The sequence below is a fragment of the Lolium perenne genome, chromosome 6 (genome assembly GCF_019359855.2).
Source record: "Lolium perenne isolate Kyuss_39 chromosome 6, Kyuss_2.0, whole genome shotgun sequence".
Lineage (NCBI taxonomy): Eukaryota > Viridiplantae > Streptophyta > Magnoliopsida > Poales > Poaceae > Lolium > Lolium perenne.
In genome coordinates this window covers 100,744,576-100,765,702 of record NC_067249.2, presented here as the reverse complement: position 1 = coordinate 100,765,702, position 21,127 = coordinate 100,744,576, and the positions used below count along the sequence as shown (strand labels likewise).

Here is a 21,127-nt window from a genome sequence, read left to right as displayed (position 1 = left end):
AGTATTTAAAACTATGTGAAGTGTAGCACTTCAATTAAATTGAACTCACATATAATAGATATGAAATGTTGACTTTGGGTCAACCTATATTTCATACCTTATTATTATATGAAGAGATTAAATCTTAATAAGAGGTAATGAAAAGAAATGATTTCTTTTAAAGACCTACCTACCAAATTTAAGCAATAGGATAATGAGAGGAAATTATTTTTCTTTCAAATAAAGACAAATCAAATAATCCACCATGCCATGTTTGATTGATGATAGGACTAGTGTGTGAACTATTTTGAGTGCCTCTAGTTTAGTATGTGAGCTTGGTTTAGTATTTATACCTCGTATTCGTATATAGACGCTAGTAACGAGGAATACCAAGAGGAGGAGGGCTACTCTCAGGAAGAAGAAGAGAACTTCGATAACTACCCAGCTCAAGGCAAGCTAACCCTTGCTGAAAACAAGTGCTTAGCTCTACAAGAGCAAAGGCATCTTCACACTTTACTTTTATATATTACCTATCCCATGTTTTTACTTACAATTGCTTTTGCTTATTTATTTCAAAGTACTTTTTGATTTATGATTCACTTGTCTGGAATAGAACAAGAGTATCAAAGTTAGCCTAAGCAACTAAAGCTAGATAGCACCCCCTCATGACTAGTTGCTATTGCTAAGAACTAAAATTGACTACTCTAGGTGGGAACAATGTGAAATGAAATGGAGTGAAAAATTTTGAAGGTGAATATGACCTTGAGGAGATGGTGATTTTTGATAAAATTGATGATTGAGTTTGAATGCGATACCCTTCCAATTATACAAGTACCCCCACAATACCTGATTATGGGTAGGGCTTAACTAGAAACTTGTGTATTTTAGTATGGGTTCCCTCTGAACAAACATCATAGGGGTTACGCTGCGGCTGCCTCCGTTAAAGTGTGGACTGATGTTGACATGAGGTGAATGTACGGCCCAAGCCCTGTGCAGTTCCCGGGTTAACTGCGGTTTCCACCGGGAGGCCAAGCTCATGGGGAGAGGTGCTCATACTAGCATATATAAGTGAAAGGTTTCGATTGATGATCCGCGTACTGTGTTACGATGATTCGAGGTTATCCTCGACGGATGTAATCAAAAGTTGTGGCACAAGAGTACCACCTCTGCAGAGTGTTAAACCTATTCGAATAGCCGTGTCCACGGTTACGGACGTTTGGAAAGGCCATACTATCTCCGTTATCATTAAAATGTTTTGGTACTAGAGATGAATGGTGGATTGAAAGGTGACATTGTGGTGAACCATAATGAGTTGTGGGAATGACACTAATGTTCCCACTTGAGTTAGTCTAGCACATGATTAAGGCTTTTACCAAAGATTTATGAAACTAAAACGTGGCTTTATGCAAATAAACCTAGAGCTTAGTACCCCCTTACACTTAATGAGTATTTATCTTAGAGTTAGTTTGCGAGTACTTTAAAAGTACTCATGGCTTTGCCCTGGCTATTCAAATGCCAGACTTTGAAGGAGAGCACCAGTATCAGGATGACGGACAACAGGACGTCTACGATAACTAGGATCGTCTTCTAACGTCAAGCGTTGCCTGTGGAATAGATCGTCCACTACTACTTCGCTTCCGCTACTATTTGTGATGTTGAACAATGTATTCGTGTAATATTGGATCATGTGATCTATGGTTGTAAGACAATATGTGTTTTAATAAATGATGACTCTATGCTACTTACTATTATGTCTCGCAAAAACATTATTCCTGGGATTGCGATGTACGGCATAATAGGCATCTGGACTTAAAAATCTGGGTGTTTGACAGGAATGTAGGTTGGTACGGGTCCGTAGAGAAAGGTCTGGGGGATCACTTCGGAAAAGTCTCGTCCTAGTCAACATCTGTCCATTTGAGCAAAATATGCATCATGGAAGAAGAGCAGACTAGGTCATGTGGGTAAATTGTACAACCTCTGCAGACTGTTAAAACTAAGAACTTAGCCGTGTTCCCGGTTACGAACAATTTGAGCGAACTGACAAGGATCATGTTCGAAAGTCTCCTCATCCCAATTTCTTAAATAAAATTTGATGGGTGAACAGGGAATATGATAATTGGTGCAAGTGACTATCGGCTAGCAGGTCCCGTGCCATATCTATGGTCTGAGTCTGCAGGGGTAGATCGCCCAAACCAAGTTGATCATATGAAATAGGAAGGCTCACTAATGTCTATTGGTGGTGTCTAGGTTCATTGATGTCTATCAATGGTACCGCTTAATTAGTATGAAAGAAAATGATTTGTCAATTGTTAGGATAAAATTGGTTTTATGCAAATATGCCTGAGCTCTACCAGCCAAATGATCAAGTATGTGTTAGGTTGCCACTTGTGTCAACCATAGTGTCATTTTGCCAATACAATTCCAAATATATTGACCTTCGGGCTGTAACGTTTTATGTTGCGGGTTACTTCTCTAGCTGAAGATTTATAGTTAGCTTCACGAGTCTTTGCCCAACATGTTTGCCTGTGGTTTCATGAAGGAAGAGGACTCCATTTTTGAAGATTTTCTTGCTGCTTTAAACTCTGAATTTGTGCTAGCCTGAGAGCTATGTAACTTGTATCGAACCATTTTATTTCCGTTGGATCCTACGTTGTAATGAAGGCCTTTGCTACTTGGTATTTTATCTTAAACAGTGTGTGCTAGCAGTTCGATCCGGGTCTAGCACTATTGCACAGAGACTCACTTTTTCAGGTGAGGTCACTACACTACGATTATGTAGCCATCCATGTTTGGTAATAAACTCATTTGCCGTATCCTCAAATCATGTATACACCTTCGTAAAGAGATCTTGACCCGCCGTACGCTGCATCAACGATCATGAACGGAGCAAAGCCGTACATCGATATATGATCCTATAAGAGAAAAAAATTATCATTAAAACCTTATTATTTCTACATAGTCAGAGCGACCATAAAACTGTAATCGCTCCCACCCGAATAAGTAGTTTAAACCTATCCGGCAATTGCCAAAATATTTGCAATGCTTCTTGACTGGTATAAGGTGGACAAAGGCAAACACCAAAACGAAGAACAACTCATTCTGCTGTATAGAATTTCTTCGAAACATAAGGCAACTATACTGCATTATCCGATATATGATTGGGACTTTTAATAGTACATCATGTTCTTGACTACAGCATGTGGATCGATATGACGATATCTGAATATGATTTGTCTAGGCGCAGTTTAAGAACTGGCATGACTTTTGCTGGAAATAATGCAGCTACTCTGAACCGGGTTGTAGAACACTAAGTAGAAGTGGATTTTATTCTGTTGTCAAGTAATTGACTTTGCTGTGTCATGTATTTCGAGTCCGCATACTGTCAGCGAGTGCCCAGGTGTTAGTATTTTTATAACCTACGGATTAAAAAATTATTACTCTTTATATACTGTAGTATTTAACAGATCGTCATTAGTAAATCTGATGCCTTCTCAGAAGAGATTGCTTGATGGTTTATGCTTCATATTGTCTTGTTCTAAGATGTGGGAATACTTGATAAAAATATGCAGAGTGGGAACACACATTTCCGAGGAAGAAGATTGAGAAGAAAACTTTTCCAGATACAAACACAAGCGATGGAACGAACAATAAAAATGGCAATCTTAGCATCTCGTTTTTATTGTTGGGGCCATATAAACTGAAGAGGAGCCTATCGCATTTGGTATGAAATGATTAATTTTGGCCACACCTCTGTTATCCCAGCTAATTTGAGGGTCATTTCTTTCCTATTATCTTTACTATTATCTTTAAGATAGGAAATAAATGATTAACATTTTTTACGTACTAAAGATAATACTCTCTCCATCTAAAAATAGGTATCTCACTTTTATCTAGATAGGATGTATCAAGATGTATTTTAGTTAGAGATACATCCATATCTAGATAAAATTAAGACACCTATTTTTAGACAGAAAAAATAATAATATAATAATGTTATACGTAAGGGTCACTGTGCTAGTTGCTAGACAAATGAGAATACGTCGACTTCACTATAAAAAAAATCTAACTTTGTCCACTTCCACTTTGGTCTGTTAATCTCCTATGCCGTGGCCGATTGCCATGTGCTGCTGAGTGAAGGTAATACTCTCTCCATTTCTAGATATAAGTCATATTGTTTCTTACGTGGAAATTAAAAACGTACATTAAGAAAAAAATTACACCATGTTTGGATAGGATTAATCCTAAAAAATCAACATGATCTAATAGAGGGCTTTGCATAAGATCATGAAACTTAATCAAATCCATACAAATATTGTCCATACAAGTGGTGTAACGCAATACACTTTATATTCTGAATTTTTTCTTAAAAGCTACTCCATCTGTCCCAAAATGTAAGGCACCTAAGGATTAGTCAAAAGTTAATGTTTTTTAAGTTTGACCAAGTTTATACCAAAAAATATAAATATTTACAGTATTGAATCAACATGAATAAATTCACCATAAAGTATATTTTCTTAATATGTTCCAATATTGTAGATGTAAATATATTTTTCTAAGTATTTGGTCAAAGTTAGCAAAGATTGACTTTTGGATGCCTTACATTTTGGGATGGAGGAAGAATATGGTTGAAACGGAGGGTGTATCTGGGAAAACGCAATTACAAAGATCCTGAAAAATCTGCCAAACTGAAACAGACAGGTCTGGAAAATAAATATCGTCTTCTGTAATCTTGCCAAGTTGCAGTCATGCAAGCTTCCCCCGTCCACCCACATTCATCCATCACTTCTATCACGCCGCGCCAAGGAGGCCAGCCGCACCAACCATGTCTTCCTCCAGCGCCGATGTTCCCGACGTCGCCGGCAGCTACAGGGTGTGTGACACGGTCGTGCTCTTCTGCATCGCCTTGGCGTGCGGCGTCAGCGTCCTCGCGTTGGCCGTCTGCTTCAGGCGCGTCTTCGAGCAGGCTGGGTACGCCCCGGGTGGTGCGGCGTCGGCGTCGTCCGGGGCCGCCGGCAGAAGAAGAAGCAGCCGGCGCAGCGGACTGGCGCCGTCAGAGCTGGCGGCCATCCCCAAGTCCACGTACCGGAGGTGCGCTGTTGCCGGCGGGTGGGCGCAGTGTGCGATCTGCCTCGCCGTCATGCCGGACGGGGAGGTGGTGCGGCGGCTGCCGGCGTGCGGGCACATGTTCCACGTCGAGTGCATCGACACGTGGCTCTACTCGCACCCCACGTGCCCTCTATGCCGGTGCGACGTCGGCCAGGATAAAGTTTGAGCAAACACCCCTGGCCGGAGCATTGGATGAAAGAATACGAACAGGTTCTAGGGGAAGTTTTAGTTACTCTGTGTATATATACTAGTACGTACAGGTAGAGTTTCTTTTTGAGATTACAAGCAACTTTAACTCCTATACTGTATGCCTTAATTAGCCATCTCTTTAACCCGTTCTTCAAGCCGGCCGTCTCATTTTGACATTACGAGCTACGTTATACTGAAGCCGCTTGTTGCTGTTCTAGATTTTTGGGTGCAAATTTGCGTTCTGTCTGTAGATTAAGTATTGATGAACTTGCATAGTGGAGAATAGGGACCTTTGAAAGTAGCAAAAGAAATATTTGGATCAGATTGGGACTGAATAAAATAGGGGATGGCTCCATCTGGATAATGGTGGTACATAACAGTCGCCCCACGCTCGTCCCCGACCCTTGAATCTGTCCGGAAGTAGTATCCGGGCACACTAGTGGTTGGAGAGGGAGATTGTTGTGTTCTCTAGATAAGAGTGTCAATTCAGGATTGTGTGTATAGTTATCCTATTTATTCGTTATCTTTCTTCAAAAACCCTAAATAGGTCTTGAAGTTAGCTAATTTTACATGAAATGATGAGGAATAAAATCATAAAATTTATTTAGCTAACTGGCCCTCGGTATTCGTGAAAAAAGAATATGAAAGGATTGGTATTATTAATCTACATGATTTAAATATTAGTTTGACAAGATCTTGGCTTAAGAAATACATTCAGAGTGAAGGATCCCTTTGGAGGAGAGTGATTGACTCCAAGTACAATAATATGAATCCTAATATCTTGTCATGCCATGACATTCAACCATCTACCTTCTGGAAAGTGGTAATATGGGCTTCTAGGGCCGTTAAAAATAGGTTACAAGTGGCATGTTGGTAATGTTTGATCTGTTAAGTTTTGCGAGGATATGTGGTCTGCAAATTCTCCTTTAGCTACACAATATTAGGATATCTACTTTGTATCTAACCAGCAAATCCAAACTATTTCTAAGCTTTAGGATGGAACTGACATTCAAGGCAGTTAGCAAGGACCGGCACGGCGGCACACCGTGCCCTGGAGGAAGCAGTGAGTTGAAGAGTGAAATTTGTTCTTATTTTGAATTACAATGGTGAAATATGTTCCTATTTTGAACTATAACGTTTTAAAAACATTTATAAGTGAAGCTAACGAAACTTAAGCAGTGTGGTAATCACTGTGCCATGGAATGTGCTAAGTGATGTGATTACTCCAGCCCTTGTCCCTTGCAGGTTCATCACTCGTTGGCGTTGTGTTCATCCTCGGATGAGAGGATAACGACATCATCAGTTGTGCCATCAAGTTCTTCGTCTTCTAGGATTTATTGTCTAACCATAGCCCTTCTTACATTAAACTTGCCATACCTGATCATTCTTGCCACGTATTCTAAACTAAACATTTTTGAAAAGTGCATCACTTATGGTTCAGACTCCATGTACTGAACAATCTAGGAAGACAACCTTCCAATATAAAGCAACCTAACCTGCTTAAATTCCAAGCAAAAAAGGCTTAAATTCCACGAAAAAGGGTACTCTTTGTATAAACTACATTAGCATATCAGTACTGAAATACTTTAAGCGAGAACAAAACAAATCCAGGTAACAGCTAAGGTAAATGAACCAAACCAACATGTTAAACACTACTTTGAGTACAGACAGAACACATGGTTACAAAGTGTCTTAGCGGAAACATTGCAAAAGAATTCCGCAGACAGCCTAGGATAGTGAGAACTAAGGGTTAGGTATTCGAGGCCTCCTCTTGACTTGACGTTTCCAGTACAACGTGTGTGTGATCATAAAAGATTGTAGCCAAAACAACCGATAGTATTCCAGCCCCCCTGTTGAAATAGAGAAGGTGCCCTGCTGAAAAGAGTAAGTAAACAACATGAACTAACTAAATATAGAGGGTACATAATGTTATATTGTGATCCAAATTCATATACTAAACGGAGGCTAACTTCAGACGAGCGGAGCGAGGCCCGTCCATACGTCATGCCCTGCAGGGACGCCTGCGAAGAGGGGTGCAGGGGGCGGCAGCCCCGCGGTACGGATCGTTGCCACCACCTATATATACATCTTGTAAGCCATCGGCTAGGGTTTATCTGATTATAAGATAACCCACGGCGTTTGTAAACACTCCCTTGCTGGCGGCTGGTGCCCATTGTTTTTTCCCCTTCTGTGTTGGAAGGGATTTTCCACGTTAAATCTCGTGTCTCCGCTGCATTTTCTTTTTCGTTCTTCGTTATTTTCTTGTCGCTTTTATAACAAGTGGTATCAGAGCCCGTGTTCTCAATCTAGGGTTTGCGACATGTCTTCCTTGAAGTTCGATCTACTGTAGCTGGATTATACCACGAGATTTTCTCTATGGCAAGTGAAGATGAGGGCGATCCTTACCCAATCTTCTGATCTGGATGAAGCTCTTGATGGATTTGGCAAGAAAGATGCCAAGACCTGGACCGACGATGAAAACAGGAAATACTGTAAGGATTTTTCATTAATTCAGCTTCATCTATCCAACAATATCTTGGAGGAAGTGTTGGCTGGGAAATCCGCAGCGGCACTGTGGTTGAAACTGGAATCGATCTGCATGTCTAAAGATCTAACCAATAAGATGCACGTGAATATGAAGTTATTCTCGCACAAGATGCAAGAAGGTGCATCAATGATGAATCACTTATCGATCTTTAGAGAGATCATTTCTGATTTGTTGTCCATGGAAGTAAGTTATGAGGATGAGTATCTCGCTTTTATACTGTTAGTCTCATTGCCTAATTCTTTTGCGATTTTCGAGACACCTTGTTATACAGACGTGATGAACTAACTCTTGCCGAAGTTTATGAGGCCCTCCAGCAGAGGGAAAAGATGAAATCTATGGTGCACGCAGAGGGTTCATCATCTAAGGCAGAAGCACTGCAGGTCCGAGGCAAGACCGAGAACAGAAACAACAACTACAACAGAGATAAGAGCAAGACCGAAAGAGGTCGCTCAAAGTCCAAGGGATGAGATGGTAAGTTCTGCAAGTATTGTAAGAAAACTAACCACAATATTGATGATTTATGGAAGTTGCAGAACAAAGAAAAAATAAACGGTACTTACCAACTGAAAAATAAATTTGATGGTGATGGTAAGGCTGCTTTTGTTTCCAGTGATAATTCTAATGGTGATTGCCTAGTTGTGTTTGCTGGTTGTGTTTCTAGTAATGATGAGTGGATCCTTGATTTTGCATGTTCGTTTCATATTTGTTGTAACAAAGACTGGTTCAGTTCTTATGAGTTTGTGCAGAGTGGAGATGTTGTGCGTATGGGAGATAACAACCCACGTGAGACCGTGGGCATTGGCTCTGTTCAGATCAAGATGCATGATGGCATGACACACACTCTGATAGATGTGAGACACATACCTGGCATGGCCAGAAATCTAATCTCTCTCAGTACCCTTGATGTTGAAGGGTACAAACATTCTGGCTCTCGCGGAGTTCTGAAGGTATCAAAAGGTTCTCTCGTTCACATGATTGGTGATATGAATTCTGCAAAATTATATGTTCTTAGAGGTAGCACTTTTTCTGGTATTGCTGGTGCTGTTATTCCTGACGAATCTGGTAAAACTAATCTGTGGCATATGCGTCTTGGACATATGAGTGAACATGGCATGACAGAATTGCACAAGAGAGACCTGCTAGATGGCTCCAATTTGAGTAAGTTTGAGTTCTTTGAGCACTGCATTTTTGGTAAGCATAAGAGAGTTAAACTCAATGCTTCCGTTCATACCACTAAAGGGATTTTAGATTATGTGCATGCTAATGTGTGGGGACCTTCCCGCAAGACTTCTCTTGGTGGTGAAAATAACATGCGTACTATCATAGATGATTACTCCAGAAAAGTGTGGCCTTTCTTTCTGAAACATAAATCTGATGTGTTTGATGCTTTTATAAAGTGGAAAGTTATGGTAGAGAAGCAAACAAAAAAGAAAGTTAAATTGCTTCGTACTGACAATGGCATGGAGTTTTGTTCTACTATTTTCAATGATTATTGCAGCGACGAAGGCATTGCCAAGCACCACACCATCCCATATACTCCTCAGCAGAATGGTGTGGCGGAGATGATGAACAGAACCATTGTAACATTCCAAGCTTTCAATAAAAGAAGCAATAGAGAGTTTCCAAGAATTCAAAAATTAGAGCCAACAAAAACTTTTTCTCATCATATAGGACTATGCATATAGCTCACCTTATTAATTATTTGAGTGTGCATTTTGCCATGATGCTTGCTTGTGTGTTTACACTTACTCTAAAACCCTAACCATGATCACTTGATCATCCAAAGACAAAGAAAAAGAATTTAGAAAAGAAAATATAAAAATCAACTCAACACACACATATGGCCTATGCCATTTTTGCAAATTCTTAACCTAGACCATTTTGGTTTGCACCATTGGTTGTAAATGGATACTAAACACTTATTAACACTTTTGGAAACAAACAAACTCAATTCAAATCAAATTTGAATCAAAATTGAGCTCACATGTGATTATGGTCACTTGTGCCAATTTCAGCATGATACCCACTTTGAGCCCCTGGTTTTGGAGTTTCCCTTTCTACACTTTGCCAACTCTTTGCACCTCATCCAAGACAACATCAAGAAGAACAACTTTTCCCAAAACCATCACCCCAAATTCTTTTTCAAATTCAAATGGGAAGCAAGCAAAGTGGAGACTTTGAAACAAATTCAAGATCATATGCAAAATGTGATTTTGCAATTCAACTTCTTTTTGACCACCACCACCTCCATTCTAATTCTCTTAATATATGATTACAACCCACCAAAAAGATTTGCAAATTTCAAAAATTAATTTCTTTCGGGCATTTCATCAAACACCTTTTAGGCAGGGTATCTATTTGTGCCCATGCTGGAAAATGGAGGAGACTTGGTACAACCCTGGCCCTCCTCTGAGGTTCTGGAGACTCTCTCTACCCTGCAGCACCAGTACCACCTCTTGTCATCCCTCCACTTGACAAAAATCGACCAGAGCAAGACCATGCCGTGGCATGGCATGACCAGCTCGTGCCATCGCCTTCACCTCTCCGCTCCAGCCTGCTCCACCATGTCCTTCCCCTTCCTCTCACTCCCCTGAGCACGACCAGACACCGCCCCGTCGAAAAATTTCATCGCAAAGACTAGAACGCATCGTGGCCAGTGGCGCCTAGGCATGCCCATGCACGCGCCAGTGCGCGCACGGCGAGCGCCCTGGACGCGCCAGAGCGTGACGATCGCCGACGCACCTCGCCTCCACTCGCCTGCTCCGCTCGCCAGTAGACGCACCAGACGACCAGGGGACCCGCAGACACCACCGTTTGACCGCGGGAACGCCATGGCCCTCGTCATCGTCGATGCGACGCGCCACGGGTCTGCAAGCTCTCGTCAACATCGCGGTCGCTTCCGTCCATCGTTTCCCCCACGATCATGTAGGGATTCGTTGCATAGAAAACAAAAAATTTCCTACCGCGAGAACGCAATCCAAGCCAAGATGCAATCTAGAAGACGGGAGCAACGAGGGGATGATCGAGACTCGCCCTTGTTCCAAAGCCTACAAGAGTAGGATCTTGTTGATGCGGTAGACGATCACCTGCCGCTTGCAAAAGCGCGTAGAAGATCTTGATCACGGTGCCACAATCGGGCAGCACCTCCGTACTCGGTCACACGTTCGGTGTTGATGAAGTCGACGTCCACCTCCCCGTTCTAGCGGGCAGCGGAAGTAGTAGTCTCCTCTTGAATCCGGCAGCACGACGGCGTGGTGGCGGTGGTGGTGGAGAACTCCGGCGGAGCTTCGCTAAGCGTGCGGGAGTGTTGGAGGAGAGAGGGGGCGGCTAGGGTTTGGGAGGGGGTGGCCGGCCACTAAGGGGGTGCGGCCAGGCTGTGGTCTTGGGGTGGCCGGCCCCCTCCCCTTGGCCCTCATTATATAGGTGGAACACCCAAGAGTTGGTCTACAAGTCTTCGAATAAGACCCCAAACCAAAACCTTCCATATGACATGAAACCTACCCGAGCTAGGACTCCCACTAGAGGTGGGATTCCCACCTTCCCTTGGGAGGGGGTGGCCGGCCACCATAGGTGGAGTCCACCTGGGACTCCACCCCCTAGGGTTGGCCGGCCATGGTGGTGGAGTCCCTTCGGGACTCCGCCTTCCAAAGTGACTTTCTTCCGGAATTTTCTAGAACCTTCTAGAACCTTCCATAAAATCTTTCGGATCATTTTAAATCTTATAAAATGACTTCCTTTATATGAATCTTATTCTCCGGACCATTCCGGAACTCCTCGTGATGTCCGGGATCCCATCCGGGACTTCGAACAATACTTCTAACTCCATTCCATATTCAAGTTCTACCATTACAACATCAAACCTTAAGTGTGTCACCCTACGGTTCGTGAACTATGTGGACATGGGTGAGAACTCTCTCCGACCAATAACCAATAGCGGGATCTGGAGATCCATAATGGCTCCCACATATTCAACGATGACTTTAGTGATCGAATGAACCATTCACATACGATACCAATTCCCTTTGTCACGCGATATTTTACTTGTCCGAGGTCTAATCATCGGTATCACTCTATACCTTGTTCAACCTCGTCTCCTGACAAGTACTCTTTACTCGTACCGTGGTATGTGGTCTCTTATGAACTTATTCATATGCTTGCAAGACATTAGACGACATTCCACCGAGAGGGCCCAGAGTATATCTATCCGTCATCGGGATGGACAAATCCCACTGTTGATCCATATGCCTCAACTCATACTTTCCGGATACTTAATCCCACCTTTATAACCACCTATTTACGCAGTGGCGTTTGATGTAATCAAAGTACCTTTCCGGTATAAGTGATTTACATGATCTCATGGTCATAAGGACTAGGTAACTATGTATCGAAAGCTTATAGCAAATAACTTAATGACGTGATCTTATGCTACGCTTAATTGGGTGTGTCCATTACATCATTCATACATGTTGGAGATATGCCCAAGAGGCAATAATAAAGTGGTTATTATAATATCTTTGTGTTTATGATAAATGTTTATATACCATGCTATAATTGTATTAACCGAAACATTGATACATGTGTGTTATGTAAACAATAAGGAGTCCCTAGTAAGCCTCTTGTATAACTAGCTTGTTGATTAATAGATGATCATGGTTTCGTGATCATGAACATTGGATGTTATTAATAACAAGGTTATGTCATTAGTTGAATGATATAATGGACACACACCCAAATGAGCGTAGCATAAGATCAAGTCATCAAGTTCATTTGCTATAAGCTTTCAATACATAGTTGTCTTAATCCTTCGACCATGAGATCATGTAAATCACTTACACCGAAAGGGTACTTTGATTACATCAAACGTCATTGCGTAAATGGGTGACAATAAAGATGGGATTAAGTATTTGGAAAGTGTGAGTTGAGGCATATGGATCAACAGTGGGATTTGTCCATCCTGATGACGGATAGATATACTCTGGGCCCTCTCGGTGGAATGTCAACTGATTAGCTTGCAAGCATATGAATAGTTCATAAGAGATCACATACCACTGCATTTAGTAAAGAGTACTTTTAATTAAGAACGAGGTTGAACAAGGTATGGAGATACCGATGATCAAACCTCGGACAAGTAAAATATCGCGAGACAAAGGGAATTGACATCGTATGTAAATGGTTCAATCGATCACTAAGTCATCATTGAATATGTGGGAGCCATTATGGATCTCCAGATCCTGCTATTGGTTATTGCTCGGAGAGGAGTCTCGACCATGTCTGCATAGTTCGCGAACCGTAGGGTGACGCGCTTAAGGTTCGATGTCGCATAAGTAGATTTGAATATGGTATGGAGACGAAGTTTGTTCGGAGTCTCGGATGTGATCCAGGATGTCACGAGGAGGTCGGAATAGTCCGGAGAATAAGATTCATATAAGGGAAGTTGATTTCTGGGTTTTCGGAAATGTTCGGGATTGTTCCGGTATTGACTGGAAGGTTCTAGAAGGTTCCGGAAGGGTCCACCATGGGGCCCACGACCTAGGAGGCCCACCGTGGGCCGAGGGGATGCTCCCTGGCCTAATGGGCCAGGGGCACTTGGCCCCCAAGGCCCAGGCCGGCCAACCCCCTAGGGTTTCCCTGGGGGGGATCAACTTGGGGGAGGGGAAAGCCCCTCTCCCCCCTTGGCCGCCGCCCCGCCTACCCCTAGATGGGAAAGGGGGCCACCTTGGCCGGCTGCCCCCTATATAAAGAGGGGAGGGTGGCCGGCCACACCCCCCATCCATTGCCTCCTCCTCTGGCCGCCTCTCCCTCCACCATACGCTGCTCCGGCTTAGGCGAAGCCCTGCAGCTTTTCTTCCTCCACTACCACCACCACGCCGTCGTGCTACTGGAGTTTGGAGGAGATCTACCACACCTCCGCTGCCCGCTGGAACGGGAGAGGAAGGAGCTTCATCGACACCGTACGCGCGACCGAGTACGGAAGTGCTGCCGGATTGCAGCACCGGGGACGATTGTCTACACCAACAACGAGATTAATCTCGTAGGCTTTGGAATCTTCGAGGGTTAGTCTCATCTCCATCTCATTGCTTAGATCTTGTAGATTAGATCTTGGGTGTTCCATAGATTAGATCTTGGATTTATTCGTTTTGCGGTAGGAAAATTTTTGTTTTCTATGCTACGAACCCCTTCAGTGGTATCAGAGCCATGTCTATGCATAGATCTGTTGCACGAGTAGAACACAATGGTTTTGTGGGCGGTGATGCTCTTGTTGCTTTAGTTTGTGTACTTTGCTTCTTGCGGGATGGTGGGATGAAGCGGCCCGGGCTAACTTTACATGACCGCGTCTCATGAGACTTGCTCCACGCTTGACATGCAACTTGTATTGCATAAGTGGCTTTGCGGGTGTCTGTCTCTCCCACCATAGTGAAGATTGTAATTTACACTTCTATTGTCAACACTAGTATCACCGTTGTGGTTCATGTTCGTAGGTAGATTGGATCTTACTCGAAAACCCTAAACCACGTAAAATATGCAAACCAAATTAGAGGCGTCTAACTTGTTTTTGCAGGGTTTGGTGATGTGATATGGCCATGATGTGATGATGATTATATTTGATGTATGAGATGTTCATTATTGTATTATGGCAACCAGCAGGAGCCTAATGGTTGTCTTTAATTTTGTTAAAGACCTGCGTGTCTATTCATCATGTAATAGCTTTATTTCAAGTAGTTGTTATAGTAGCTATAAGTGATGGACAACCATGAAGTGGCGCCACTGACCTTGACGCCATGCTGGTGATGATGGAGATCATGTCCGTGCTTTGGAGATGGAGATCAAAAGCACAAAGAAGAAAGGCCATATCATATCACACATTATGAATTGCATGTGATGTTAATCCTTTTATGCATCTTATTTTGCTTAGATCGCGACGGTAGCATTATAAGATGATCCCTCTCACTAAATATCAAGATAATAAAGTGTTCATCCTTAGTATGCACCGTTGCTAAGACTTGTCGTTTCGAAGCATCTCGTGATGATCGGGTGTGATAGACTCTACATGTGCATACAACGGGTGCAAGCCAGATTTGCACACGCGGATACTAAGGTTGCCTTGACGAGCCTAGCATGTACAGACATGGTCTCGGAACACGGGATACCGAAAGGTAGAGCATGAGTCATATGAATGATATGATGAACACTTTGAGTGTTCGCCTTTGAAGCTACATCTTTTCTCGTGAAGATCGGACTTGGTGTAGTGGATTTGGTTCGTGTAATCACTAAGACAATGCGAGGGATGTTGTTTTAAGTGGGAGTTCACCTAGTTAATTTCAGAATTAAAATTTGAACTCAATTTATCATAAACTTAGTCTAAACTCTTTGCAAATATGTTGTAGATCATGGCGCCCCCCTCCATCAATTTTAACCAGTTCCTAGAGAAAGAAAAGCTTAAGGGCAATGGCACCAACTTCGATGGTGGTTCCGTCATGTGAGGATTTTCCTCACCGGTGGAAACCTGCAATTTGTGCTCGAAGCACCGCTAGGTCCCCCACCACCTCCCTGCAGTATCCGAGGACATAAAGAATGTTTATGAGACTCGGGCAACTCGCACTCCGAAGTTCGGTGTGCCATCTTGTGCAGCCTAGAGGCAGAGCTCCAAAAGCGTTTTGAGCACCACGACCCCTGTGAGATGATGCGTGAGCTCAAACTTATCTTTGAGACTCATGCGGCCGTGAGAGCTATGAGGCCTCGGCGATTCTTTACCTGCATGATGGAAGAAGGCAGCTCCGTTAGTGAGCACATGCTCGTCATGTCCGGGCATGCGAAGAAGCTCAATGACTTGGGGATGATGATCCCTAACCAGCTGGGTATTCATCGTGTCCTTCAATCATCGCCACCAAGTTACAAGAACTTCGTGATGAACTACAACATGCGAGAACATGAATAAGGATTTACCTGAAATCTTTTCCATGCTGAAATCTGCTGAAGTAGAGATTAAGAAGGAGAACCAAGTGTTGATGGTCAACAAGACCACCAGCTTTCAAAAAGCAAGGCAAGCCTAACAAGGGTAACTTCAAGAAGGGCGGCAAGAAAGTTGCACCGCATCACGAGAAGCCTAAGGCTGGTCCTAAACACGAGACTGTGTGCTATTACTGCCCAGGGAAGGGGCACCGGAAGCGCAATTGCCCCAAATACTTGGCCGATCTGAAGAGCGGCCACGTCAAAAAGAAAGGTATATTTGATATACATGTTATTGATGTCTATCTTACTGGTTCTCGTAGTAGTGCCTGGGTATTTGATACTGGTTCGGTTGCTCACATTTGTAACTCGAAACAGGAACTGCGGAATAGATGAAGCCTGGCAAGAGACGAGGTGACGATGCGCGTTGGAAATGGATCCAAAGTCGATGTGATCGCTGTCGGCACGCTCCCTCTACATCTACCTTCGGGATTAGTTTTAAACCTTAATAATTGTTATTTGGTACCTGCGTTGAGCATGAACATTATATCTGGATCTTGTTTAATGCAAGACGGTTATTCGTTTAAGTCTGAGAATAATGGTTGTTCGATTTATATGAGTAATGTCTTTTATGGCCATGCACCTGAGATAAATGGTTTATTCTTGTTAAATCTCGATAGTAGTGATACACATGTTCATAACATTAATGCTAAGCGAATGAAATTGAATGATAATTCTACTTATATGTGGCACTGTCGTCTTGGTCATATTGGAGTGAAGCGCATGAAGAAACTCCATTCCGATGGACTTCTTGAGTCACTTGACTTTGAGTCACTTGACAGATGCGAAACATGTCTAATGGGAAAAATGACTAAGACTCCATTTTCTGGTACAATGGAGCGAGCTACAGACTTATTGGAAATCATACATACCGATGTGTGCGGACCAATGAGTGTAGCATCGCGTGGTGGTTATCGTTATGTTCTAACCTTCACGGATGATCTGAGTAGATATGGATATATTTACTTTATGAAACATAAGTCTGAGACTTTTGAGAAGTTCAAGGAATTCCAAAGTGAAGTAGAAAATCAACGTAACAAGAAGATTAAGTTTCTCAAGGTTACGATCGCGGAGGCGAATATCTGAGTTATGAGTTTGGCATGCATTTAAAGAAATGCGGAATACTTTCACAGTTGACACCGCCGGGAACACCACAGCGTAATGGTGTGTCCGAACGTCGTAATCGAACTCTGTTAGATATGGTTCGGTCTATGATGTCTCTTACCGATTTGCCGTTGTCATTTTGGGGTTATGCATTAGAGATGACCGCATTCACTTTAAATAGGGCACCATCTAAATCCGTTGAAACGACACCGTATGAACTATGGTTTGGAAAGAAACCTAAGCTGTCGTTCCTTAAAGTTTGGGGTTGCGAAGCTTATGTAAAGAAGTTACTGACGACAAGCTAGAACCCAAAGCGGAGAAATGCGTCTTCATAGGATACCCTAAAGAAACAATTGGGTACACTTTCTATCACAGATCCGAAGGCAAAATCTTTGTTGCCAAGAACGGATCCTTTCTTGAGAAGGAGTTTCTCACTAAAGAAGTGACTGGAAGGAAAGTAGAACTCGACGAGGTTAATGAACCTTCTCTCATAGATCGTAGTAGCGCGATCCGGAAGAAATTCCTGCACAGCCTGCACCGATAGGCGAGGACGCGAATGATGATGATCATGAAACTTCGAACGCGGAAGCTCCTGAACCTCGCAGATCGACGAGGGAACGTACCACTCCTGATTGGTATGATCCCTGTCTGAATGTCATGATTGTGGACAACAATGATGAGGACCCTGCGACGTATGAAGAAGCAATGATGAGCCCAGATTCCAACAAATGGCAAGAAGCCATGAAATCCGAAATGGGATCCATGTATGATAACAAAGTATGGACTTTGGTAGACTTACCTGATAGCCGCAAGGCTGTCGAGAATAAATGGATATTTAAGAGAAAAACAGATGCTGATGGTAATATTACTGTCTATAAAGCTCGACTTGTCGCAAAGGGTTTCCGACAAATTCAAGGAGTTGACTACGATGAGACTTTCTCACCTGTAGCGAAGTTAAAGTCTGTGAGGATTTTGTTAGCAATAGCTGCATTTTTCGATTATGAAATCTGGCAGATGGATGTCAAAACGGCGTTCCTTAATGGTGATATTGAGGAAGAGTTGTATATGGTACAACCCAAAGGTTTTGTCGATCCTGAAAATGCTGACAAGGTATGCAAACTTCAGCGTTCCATTTATGGACTGAAGCAAGCTTCCAGGAGTTGGAATTTACGCTTTGATAGAGTGATCAAAGATTTCGGTTTTATACGGACTCATGGTGAGGCCTGTATTTACAAGAAAGTGAGTGGGAGCTCTGTAGCGTTCCTGATATTATATGTAGATGACATATTATTGATTGGGAATGATATAGAACTATTAAGCAGTGTTAAAGGTTATTTGAATAAATGTTTTTCAATGAAGGACCTTGGTGAAGCAGCATACATTTTAGGCATCAAGATTTATAGAGATAGATCAAGACGCCTAATAGGCCTTTCACAGAGTACATACTTGGACAAGATTCTAAAGAAGTTTAGAATGGATGAAAGCAAGAAGGGGTTCTTGCCTATGTTGCCAGGTAAGGTCTTGAGTAAGACTCAAGGTCCAGCTACAGCAGAAGAAAGAGAGAGGATGAGCAAGATCCCCTATGCTTCGGCAGTAGGCTCTCTCATGTATGCCATGCTGTGTACTAGACCGGATATCGCACATGCTGTTAGTTTGACCAGCAGATATCAAAGTGATCCAGGAATGGAACACTGGACAGCGGTCAAGAATATCCTGAAGTACTTGAAAAGGACTAAGGATATGTTTCTTTGTTATGGCGGTGACCAAGAGCTCGTTGTAACTAGTTACACCGATGCAAGTTGGAACACCGATCCCGATGACTCTAAGTCTCGGTGCAGGTACGTGTTTATATTGAATGGTGCGGCGATGGCTGGAGCAGTTCCAAGCGATTGCACGGTGGCGAAATCTTCAACAGAATCTGAATATATAGCGGCTTCGGAGGCTTCATCTAAGCGGTATGGATGAAGAGGTTCATTGTTGAGCTTGGTGTGGTTCCTAGTGCATTGGACCCGTTAGTCATTTATTGTGACAACACGGGTGCCATCGCCAATGCAAAGGAACCAAGGTCACACAAGAAGCTGAAGCATATCAAGCTGCGTTTTCATTCGATTCGTGAGTACATCGAAGATGGTGAAGTAGAGATTTGCAAAGTACACACGGATCTGAATGTTGCAGATCCGTTGACTAAAGCTCTCCCAAGGGCAAAGCATGACCAACACCAGAATGCCATGGGTGTTAGGTACCTTACAATGTAATCTAGATTATTGACTCTAGTGCAAGTGGGAGACTGTTGGAGATATGCCCAAGAGGCAATAATAAAGTGGTTATTATAATATCTTTGTGTTTATGATAAATGTTTATATACCATGCTATAATTGTATTAACTGAAACATTGATACATGTGTGTTATGTAAACAACAAGGAGTCCCTAGTAAGCCTCTTGTATAACTAGCTTGTTGATTAATAGATGATCATGGTTTCGTGATCATGAACATTGGATGTTATTAATAACAAGGTTATGTCATTAGTTGAATGATATAATGGACACACACCCAAATGAGCGTAGCATAAGATCAAGTCATCAAGTTCATTTGCTATAAGCTTTCAATACATAGTTGTCTTAATCCTTCGACCATGAGATCATGTAAATCACTTACACCAAAAGGGTACTTTGATTACATCAAACGTCATTGCGTAAATGGGTGACAATAAAGATGGGATTAAGTATTTGGAAAGTGTGAGTTGAGGCATATGGATCAACAGTGGGATTTGTCCATCCTGATGACGGATAGATATACTCTGGGCCCTCTCGGTGGAATGTCATCTGATTAGCTTGCAAGCATATGAATAGTTCATAAGAGATCACATACCACGGTACGAGTAAAGAGTACTTGTCGGTAACGAGGTTGAACAAGGTATGGAGATACCGATGATCAAACCTCGGACAAGTAAAATATCGCGAGACAAAGGGAATTGACATCGTATGTAAATGGTTCAATCGATCACTAAGTCATCGTTGAATATGTGGGAGCCATTATGGATCTCCAGATCCCGCTATTGGTTATTGCTCGGAGAGGAGTCTCGACCATGTCTGCATAGTTCGCGAACCGTAGGGTGACGCGCTTAAGGTTCGATGTCGCATAAGTAGATTTGAATATGGTATGGAGACGAAGTTTGTTCGGAGTCTCGGATGTGATCCAGGATGTCACGAGGCGGTCCGGAATAGTCCGGAGAATAAGATTCATATAAGGGAAGTTGATTTCTGGGTTTTCGGAAATGTTCGGGATTGTTCCGGTATTGACTGGAAGGTTCTAGAAGGTTCCGGAAGGGTCCACCATGGGGCCCACGACCTAGGAGGCCCACCGTGGGCCGAGGGGATGCTCCCTGGCCTAATGGGCCAGGGGCACTTGGCCCCCAAGGCCCAGGCCGGCCAACCCCCTAGGGTTTCCCTGGGGGGGATCAACTTGGGGAGGGGAAAGCCCCTCCCCCCTTGGCCGCCGCCCCCCCTAACCCTAGATGGGAAAGGGGGCCACCTTGGCCGGCTGCCCCCCTATATAAAGAGGGGAGGGGGTGGCCGGCCACACCCCCCATCCATTGCCTCCTCCTCTGGCCGCCTCTCCCTCCACCATACGCTGCTCCGGCTTAGGCGAAGCCCTGCAGCTTTTCTTCCTCCACTACCACCACCACGCCGTCGTGCTGCTGGAGTTTGGAGGAGATCTACCACACCTCCGCTGCCCGCTGGAACGGGAGAGGAAGGAGCTTCATCGACACCGTACGCGCGACCGAGTACGGAAGTGCTGCCGGATTGCAGCACCGGGGACGATCGTCTACACCAACAACGAGATTAATCTCGTAGGCTTTGGAATCTTCGAGGGTTAGTCTCATCTCCATCTCGTTGCTTAGATCTTGTAGATTAGATCTTGGGTGTTCCATAGATTAGATCTTGGATTTATTCGTTTTGCGGTAGGAAAATTTTTGTTTTCTATGCTACGAACCCCTTCAATACAATGATATAACCTTGTTATTAATAACATCCAATGTTCATGATTATGAAACTAATCATCCATTAATCAACAAGCTAGTTAAGAGGCATACTAGGGACTCTTTGTTGTTCACATAACACACATGTATCAATGTTTCAGTTAATACAATTATAGCATGGTATGTAAACATTATCATAAACACAAAGATATA

The 21,127-nt window shown here is 43.1% G+C and overlaps 1 protein-coding gene across 1 annotated transcript; it reads left to right on the top strand.

Annotated features, from left to right (window-relative positions):
* Positions 1 to 4,703: 4,703 nt before the first annotated feature.
* LOC127307422 (RING-H2 finger protein ATL8) lies at positions 4,704 to 5,429 on the top strand. Its single transcript, XM_051338151.2, has one exon. The coding sequence runs from the start codon at positions 4,802 to 4,804 to the stop codon at positions 5,249 to 5,251; it is 450 nt and encodes a 149-aa protein (XP_051194111.1). The 5' UTR covers positions 4,704 to 4,801; the 3' UTR covers positions 5,252 to 5,429.
* The last annotated feature ends 15,698 nt before the right edge of the window (positions 5,430 to 21,127 follow it).

Excerpts from the sequence above, each read along its gene's own strand:
- LOC127307422 (XM_051338151.2), top strand. The coding sequence starts at position 4,802 with ATGTCTTCCTCCAGCGCCGATGTTCCCGACGTCGCCGGCAGCTACAGG.